This window comes from Saccostrea cucullata, unplaced genomic scaffold, assembly GCF_032062105.1.
Source record: "Saccostrea cucullata isolate Sc308-1 unplaced genomic scaffold, CSIRO_AGI_Scuc_v1 ctg13456, whole genome shotgun sequence".
Lineage (NCBI taxonomy): Eukaryota > Metazoa > Mollusca > Bivalvia > Ostreida > Ostreidae > Saccostrea > Saccostrea cuccullata.
In genome coordinates this window covers 1-8,697 of record NW_026921031.1, presented here as the reverse complement: position 1 = coordinate 8,697, position 8,697 = coordinate 1, and the positions used below count along the sequence as shown (strand labels likewise).

General features: G+C 30.5%; 1 protein-coding gene across 1 annotated transcript; it reads right to left on the bottom strand.

The window, feature by feature from the left end:
- Positions 1 to 1,213: 1,213 nt before the first annotated feature.
- LOC134259009 (uncharacterized) lies at positions 1,214 to 6,498 on the bottom strand. The gene is made up of 7 exons (XM_062741602.1): positions 6,354 to 6,498; positions 4,780 to 4,905; positions 4,580 to 4,673; positions 3,845 to 3,903; positions 3,582 to 3,713; positions 3,040 to 3,174; positions 1,214 to 2,771 (listed from the first exon to the last, which is right to left on the bottom strand). The coding sequence occupies exons 1-7, from the start codon at positions 6,496 to 6,498 to the stop codon at positions 2,068 to 2,070; spliced, it is 1,395 nt and encodes a 464-aa protein (XP_062597586.1). The 3' UTR covers positions 1,214 to 2,067.
- Between the last annotated feature and the right edge of the window lie 2,199 nt (positions 6,499 to 8,697).

Below are 8,697 nucleotides of genomic sequence, written 5' to 3'. Positions count from 1 at the left end.
TCAACGATTCTATAATATTTTTATATGCATGCACTCAATGGCTTTGTCAATTTCATGATAGGTATCTTTATTTTCTTCTATTTTCGACATTTTTGTACTTTCGTTGAATTGCAGCTATCTCTTTTTTATAATTAAGTTCCGATTCATTTCCTTCTTTCATATATTTTGATTCACTTTCTTTTTGTGGGGGATTTTTTAGAACGTCAAACAGGATTTCTTCTCCATTTTGAAAAGTATTGTAATAAAGAGAAAGTAAATCATTCCTCCAATTATTATTTTTATCATGGTGTTATTATTGACCCCTTCCTTTGATAGTATCGTCCGTGCTGGAGAAGACTCCTTATTTTTTTTTACCTCTGTACATGTAGTTGATTCTAATGTTCTCCCAACTGTTCTAGAAGTCGTTTTATTTGGTTCAATCGACCTTACAGGCGCTGAGAGAGGAAAGAAGGTTGAAAGTTCAATTGTTCTCTAGTAAGTTAAAAGGAACTAAACGGAGGGTCCAAATAAGTCTTTCTAAAAGCCAATGCTTTTTTTAAATCTAATTTTCTATTATATCTATACACTGTATACATGTGTTTATTACTCTGTTTATTGAATAGTCTTACTATAACATTTCTTAATGTAAAAAACTATCATAAAATATATATTAGAGAACGATCACTAATCAATGATGTTCGTTTGTTCCATAAATTTCATATAGAACCTTCTAAAACCTCATTTCTTCTATCATTTCTAATTATTAAAATAATAACTACATTAATAATAAAGAATTGTCAGTATCCGCAGTTCATGTCTGCAGTAAAGTCTATGTGTGAAAACGGGCATGCTTGCATATAATTTAAGAATAATAAACTAAATTTTAATTAATTGTTCCTCAAATCTAAAAAAAAAAAAAAGATTTTTGACATATTTTAAATGCAATAATACATAAATTTAATATTTTTTTTTTAAAAATAAATGAATTAGATTTTTTTTTCTCTTGGTTGTGTAATAGTGTTGGATTTGTATGAAATAAAGTTATAGAACTTGCCAGAATATTTATTTTAACTTTTATTTAACTTGCTATTAAAAACCTAGATCCACTCCTTAGTTCTCCTTACCTGTATTATCTGTACATATTTGTGTATACCCCAGGGCATTGATCAGGTATTTTAGAAGTGGGCATTGTGATTTTGGTTTTTATTAATCATTAATTTGAAAGGTTGGATTCGATTGGTTATCTTGCCTGGTCTAGAGTTTTCCCACTTTATCATGACCATTCTTTGTTCCATGGTTGATCAGACCAGACTTATAGACATTGACTTGAGACTGAAGATTTCCTTCCCTGGTAAGTTACTAATATTTTCTTATTTTAAATGTGTATCCTATAGTATGCAAAAGCTATTTCCATTTGAACTTATTAAGAGATAATATTTTTAAATATCATTGTATTAAATTACAAATCACCATTCATAGACACTTGTAAATTAGACAATTATTGAGCAGATGGGAAAGCCTATTCCCATGAAATGGTGAGATTAATATGTTTTTATCTTGGAAATTTTTTATGACTATTTTGGGAGAAATATGTAAAGATTTATATATTCGAGAGTTATCTCCCTTTGATTATAATGTGTAAACTTAGGAGGATAATCTATGTATATATTACCTTCATGTAAAGTAATGAGCATTATGTGCGTGATATTTACATTCTATTTATTGTTGTTTTATTATGTTAACAGGGCTGTGTTTAAATTGATGTATGCCATAAGTCACTCCAGTGTGAATAAATAAAGAACCCTGACACGAGTTTTGTGTTTCTTACCATACCCCTGTTACAGTTGTACGCATGTATTTTAGTTAAAATCATTGACTAATCAAATTTTTAAAATACACTGCAATTTCCTCGGATTGCATAAATCAAGCATATAACTAAATACTTAAAAATCGCAATGTTGGGAATACTTAGAATTAGTTCCGTTTTCAATTAGCAATAAGTAGGTGTTTGATATTAAATTAAATCTAAAACAAATAACTACATAAAATATTGAGCTTTCTATCAAATTTATTTTCATTCCATGTTAATTATAACTCATTGACAACATCTAAATATTCGTTATTTTTCGATTTGTGTGTCTTTGGATCACTGATGTCGTTGGGACATGACATGTCACTTTGTGCTAGTGTCCCTGTATCCTGATAAGACCGGTCAGACTTGTTTGAGGAGCTTCCGCCATCTTGGTCACAATTTAAAGAGTCAGAGTTATGTATCAAAGGTTCTATAACTTCTATGTATGCATTCACTCGCCCACTTGACTCCGGTTCTAAATATTCTCCATTATTTCCGGTCGTAGTTGAATTTTCCTTGTCAATTTCATTATATGTTTGTTTTATTTCCTTTTCTATTTTGGATCCTATTTGCAAATATTTGGGTCGCACTACATCGTCCATTATTCTATTGTAACGATTATCAGGCAATTCTATCTGATTAGCCAACATTTCATCCATGTTTATTTCGTGATATACTTCTATTTCATTACCTTCCTTATTAAATTCCATTATATTTTCCTTTTTGATATATTTTCTCTTTGAATGGACAGAACACAATTTCTTAACAATTGTCAAAAGTATTATAAGAAAAAGAAAGGCTATTACTGCACCCATTAAAATAAATATGATATTGTTATTCGTCTGTTCCTTTGTTTCTGTCGGTATTGTGGTAGACTCTTTTACTGCTATCTCTATAGTTGATTCTGTTTTTGTCCAGCCCATTCTTGAAGTTTTACTATCTAGTTTAGATGAGGGAACAGATGTAGATTGAAATATGTACTGTTCCTGGGTGTGTAGGAAAAACACCCAAAGAGTATTCACATTAGTTTTGTCGCACAGTTCTTTTTTTTATGAAATCTCATGTATCATCATATTTTTAATTACAAGTATTTAAGAAAACCGGTTGCTAAAAAAATTCTGTGAATACTACTACAGATAATTAAAATAGGTTTTATAGTCTCAAGTTAAATGTTTAGATTGTTATGTTGATATAAGTATTTCTACTACCTTTAGTTACACACCCCAACGCTTTGTCACAGTATTCACCAGTTGTACATTTACACTGTTTTCCACATAGTTTTCCATATTGGCCGTACGGATAAGTTTGATTGCAGTTGTCACCAAAGAACCCAACGCCACAGGCTGAAAATATTGATTCCCATTTTAATCAGCATTTTGAAAATTCTATGATCTTTAAATAACGGTTTTAAGCAAACTTTCTGATAAGTATCGTCATTATCAAGAGGAAGACAAGGGTGATGCTTCCTGTAAAGATGATCATCCTCAACTGGACCTCTGTCCCTGAGGCTAAAATAATCAAAGAAATGTATTTTGACTCCTAACTTTTTAAAAAACGTAACGTTTTGGTATATCAATTTATTCTGTACATATGTAACTGATTTATTTTTTTCTGTAGAAATACCAGTTTAACAAATATTACGTAGTATATTGAATGCTCATGATAATATCATCTGTACTTGGGGTTTTTTTTTACATATTGTAAATTAAAAGTAATTTGTAAATTAATCGAAAGCAAAAACTACTTGTACCTTTTTGAGAACACCCATGTACTTTATCACATGAGGCTTCTGGACAGTCACATACTTTGGAACATAATTCTCCATAGTGTCCAGGCGGACAGGGATCGGAGCAGTTATTGTTATACGTCCCAGCTGGACAGGCTAAAGGGAATAAAATACAGAATATTTTTAGTTTCAAAACTGGGAGGAATTTCTAAGGAAAAAAATTAATTTTATTCATTACATAAAGATAAGATTAAAAGTTTTTATACATAGATTTAATTGACAACTACCTTTGCAAGTGTTATTTGTCAAGTAAAAGCTCAGACAGCACTGAAGCACACCATCTGTCCTACAAGAAAATATTGTCATTCACGATATATAAATAACCAATTGTTTGTATTAAGAATACATACCACACAAACACTGACCATTTTTTCGATATGTCTTTCAAACAAATTAATTTGAAAAATCCCCAGAAACGTTAACGTAAGGAAACTTCATGCATTCATAAATTTTCAATTATAAAAAAAACAACTTATTGTACAGTAAAATTGCATTTTTGCACTTTTCACCAAATCATGCTTGGTCAATTGCGAAGTTATTTTTAATTAATCATATATCACTTCTAAAGAAAGAGAAAATCTAATTTATCACATATATCTGAATTCTGTAGGAAAAGAGATTGTGTTATTTATCCTTAAGATTGGGGGGGGGGGAGTTCTAAGTAAAGCTAATTATGTCTGCATATTTAATAAATGCATTTTATTTCCTCTTTTTATTATGGATATTATTTATCGCAATAATTTCCTCCAAGTAATTTGCTCATGTAACAACTAGGACGTAAACTTCAATGGAATTATTTAACATTTTGTACTTTATGCAATGTTTTTGATAAACAAAAATATATTTGCTGTTTTTCTATAAATGTCTGGTCACAGTGTTTCCATTGTATTACTAGTATTAAAACAAACAATTCAAATTTAAAAACAATTGAAGGGGCGTTTCATATCTAAGTCAATACATACGATACACACATTCCTGACTTTTCTTCATTCTCCAGGACTTTGTCTGCAATGCATTCCAAAACGATGGTTTTCTGAGTAGTTCTTTTTGTATTTGCTTATAAATAACATATATTAAGATACTTCATTTATTAGATATTTGCAATAAGGTCCTATTCAGAGTATATAACAAATTAAATTGTAAAAAGTGTAAATGTGAGTACCTTCACAACCGTGTGTTCTGTCGCATCTGTCTGGGGGACACTGACAAGATTTTGAACAAAATTGCCCATACGTGCCACTTGGACATTTCTGACTGCAATTCAATCCAAATATTCCTGGAGGGCACCCTATTAAGAAATAGTGCATTTTTCATTTAATTAATGAAGTATATATGTAATTGCATATATTAAAGAGCTGGGGTGGCAGCCATTTTCAGACAATTTCGATCTCCTTTAAAAGAAGAACTCCATATAAAGATATACAAAAATGATCAAATTTTGAAACTAAAATATATGATTTTTTTTCTTTTCTTAATGATAGTTGACAGCTTAAGATACCGTATAGATCTAAAAAAAAAAAAAAAAAATAAGTTAAATCTGGTGGTTAATTTGTGATTTATTTGTTAACCCCCAGCCTCCTTAACATTGCTTTCTCCTTGTAAAACCTTCCCTTTCCTACAACTTGTGCTCTGTCTCTACCGTGATGGCTCCGAGCCTTGACTGTTTCAAGGCTCGTCTCCGTCAATAAGTCACCAGCAAATTAATTCTTTTTTTAAACTCACATTTACATAGACTGTCATAATTGTTACATTTTTTTACTTTTTTTTAAACATGCACACACCTGGTGGCATAATAATCAGCTAATTGACGGAGGCCACTCATCAGTAGAAGTAGAAGTGCTTGCTGTTGTATTTATTTACGTAGCTATAAAACTTCAAAATGTTGTTTAAAAAATTGAAAGAGGGGTTTCAGAAAAAATAACCTTTATATGAATATCATTGGATTTAACTTTTCTGCAAATCCAACAACATAAATTACCGACAAACAAGTTGACGAAACAAGAATATCAGCAGTCTCGTTTAAAATCATCATTTCGTAAGTTCTATGGTAATACAATGACCATGTCAGAAAATACAATTTCTTATCAAATGCCGACGTTTTTTATACTAATTGTTAGTCCATTATTTATACACTGAATTGACAACAAATTTTTCCGTTATTTCCCGATCATGACAAGGAGCGAGTTTGACCGGTCGGTAAGGTATGCTCAATTTTTTGATAGGTATACCAGCTCCTATCAGCCATTGGCAGGATATGCTCACTCCTTTATGGCACCTGATCCCACCTCCGATGTTTTGGAGGTCCGTGTTTGCTCTGCTCCTATTTTGTATTCTTTTATGGACTTTTGATCTTAAAAACTGTTCGTTATTTCAATATGTTTCATCCATATCTAATTAATATAGATTCTTTTCTGTGTGATAAACAATAAAAATTTTTTCCTATTCAGTAAAATGTAAACTGGTGTAATGGAAATGTAACTATCGCAATTCAAAATTTCTGTAAATTGTAATACATTACCCTAAGCATATCATTGAATTTAATAACTGATTTGAGACATGCTGTTTGATCTTGATTAAAGCTATCGATCTGTCTTGCAGCTAAAATGCATTAGAAAATGTTAAGATATTTTAGGATTTTGAAACTTAACTGCTAACATAGGTCTGCCGTCTCAGATGTTTTACATAAATTAATTTAAGGATGTAAATTCAATATTTTTCAATTGAATTTTAACTAACCTTTACAGATATTGTCAATGTCCAAAAAGTAATTGGCAACACACCTCTTTTGTGTGTACGCTTTTGACAACATTTCTTCAGTCTCTAACTTGCAAAACCCGAGAATCGCTAAGAAATAAATCCATTTGGAATCGCTAAAGCTCATGACAAATTGAAGAAAATGAAGACGAAAACTATACATATGTATGCAACATAAATTTATGTAAACAATGTCATGATAAGAAATTCCAACTATTTTTTAAAGTTGATTACGTTTATTGCAAAGTTGATTCGATTTTTTTTTTGTAAGTTCAAAAACAGATTTTTGTTAAAAATAGGGAAAATATCTATTAATGAAAAGTTGCTTCAAGGACATATCATTGCAGAGATATTTCCTGTCTCCTCTCATACGAGTCACTGCCATACAATTAGGTACGCAAATTAAAAATTATATATAATTAAACGGTCACAAATGTATATAAATAAAAATAAGTTAATTCATTTTACAGACCTGTGGGTTTCAAGAGATCTTTTTCAAGTGACCAACTCTTATATACTCCTTTTCCACTTAAAAAATTGCCAGGGAAAAATGGGAGTCTTGCAATCCTTAAATAGATTTCAATATTTTGTTTTAATATTACCTACTGCATTGTAATCTAATTCCTTTCTTTTTTAAATAAAATTTAGGACGAGACCTATTTATTTTAAAATATTTGAGAATATATAAACAAAATTTTGCCTTGTAGCTGAAAAGAAAATTTATGACGAATTTCTATTGTTTACTTTTCCATCACATTTGATGGTATTAGACTATGGGTACTTCGTCGACATATCTCTGACAGATACGGTTACGGTATACATAATCTTCTTTTTTGTTTCAGAATCTACAATTATTTATGATAATTAATTACTGTGTTTAAATACTTAAACATTTTTACTTATAAATTGATATTACTTTCATTTTTGCGAGATCGTATAGGATGAAGGATATGGAGATAACGAACAGTATTCAATATCAAAGTCCATAAAACAATACAAAACACCGTGTGTTCCTTGTCATGATCGAAAAATAACGGAAAATCAGGTGTCAATTCAGTGTATTAATAATGGACTAACAATTAGTATGAAAATCGTCAGTCAGCATTTGACTCAATGATAAATTGTATTAGCTGACAAGGTCATTGGAACGACCATACAACTCACAAAATGATGACTTTTAACGAGACTGCTAGTATTCTTGTTTCATCAACTTGTTTGTCAATAATTTACCTCGTTTTAGAAATTGTTCATACGTAGAGCATGCTCTTGTGTATCGAATCAACTGAGATATATAAACTTCGTATCCAGGTGATGAGGGTATATTGTTGCGTAAGTAAGAGAAGTTGACGATAGAAAAGTTAAAATCATCACGTTTATCATAGAGCTTGGTTGTTAGATTACCATTATCGTCTTTGTTCAAGTAGAATATCTAAATATGAAACAGATGTGTCAGACTGTGTTGTATCTTTCAATTCAAGCTCACCAGGATATATCGTATTGAAACAAAAATAGAAAATACCATTGTTAATTGACAGTAGGTTGTCGTTATATCTAAATTTCGAGTTGAAGAGCTCAGCAAGTGTTTTCATCATCATTAGATTTTGCACAAATTCTTCTTCATATGAATACAAAAATAGGTCTGCTTATAACAGAGCACAATAAGTACCCATGAGGATTCCAATAGATTGTTGGAAGACTTGTTCTCCAAAAACCACATAGATATTGTCAGTCGGCATCTTATGGATGCCGACTTCAGAGTACTTGTGCTTTAACAAAATAATTTTGCAAATGACCAATGAAAAGCTAAGTAAATTTACGAGTTCTATTTTTATTGAAAAAAAACAGCTATCAATGATATCAAAAAGCCTGGACTTTAATTTTTATTGTGTCTAGAGTTTTTAAGATGTTGATTTTGGTAAAATATTGTGATTTAAGATTATCCAAAAGTTTTTTGGAATTATCTAGAATCTACGTCTGATTCAAACCACTTCTTGAATATATTGTTTCACAGTACACTTGGAGTTTCTCCTTCACTACTGTTAATAGCTGAGTGAGGCGTAAAGAAAGAAGCTTGGTTGAACATTTACTGTAACACGCAATGTATCTATGTTTGTAAAGATTCTTATAAAGTTTCTTATCGTCAGACTTTTCAGTGGCCTCAGCTCATGTCTGAAGAAAAATTGATGTATAATACACGGTCATGCGTGTTTATAAATGTACAAATTAAATACATAGTCTTAATTTATTGTTCTTTAGATCTAAAAGAGATTTTTGACCTATATGCACTGTAATGATAAATAGATAAATGTAATGAAAAACTAGAAAG

Bases quoted from the DNA above. Each gene is read 5' to 3' on its own strand.
- LOC134259009 (XM_062741602.1), bottom strand. From the start codon at position 6,498: ATGAGCTTTAGCGATTCCAAATGGATTTATTTCTTAGCGATTCTCGGG. The intron at 4,674-4,779 runs GTACTCACATTT...GTTATTTATAAG, and splicing joins CAGAACACACGGTTGTGAAG to CAAATACAAAAAGAACTACT. The intron at 3,714-3,844 runs GTAGTTGTCAAT...TATTCCCTTTAG, and splicing joins GACAAATAACACTTGCAAAG to CCTGTCCAGCTGGGACGTAT.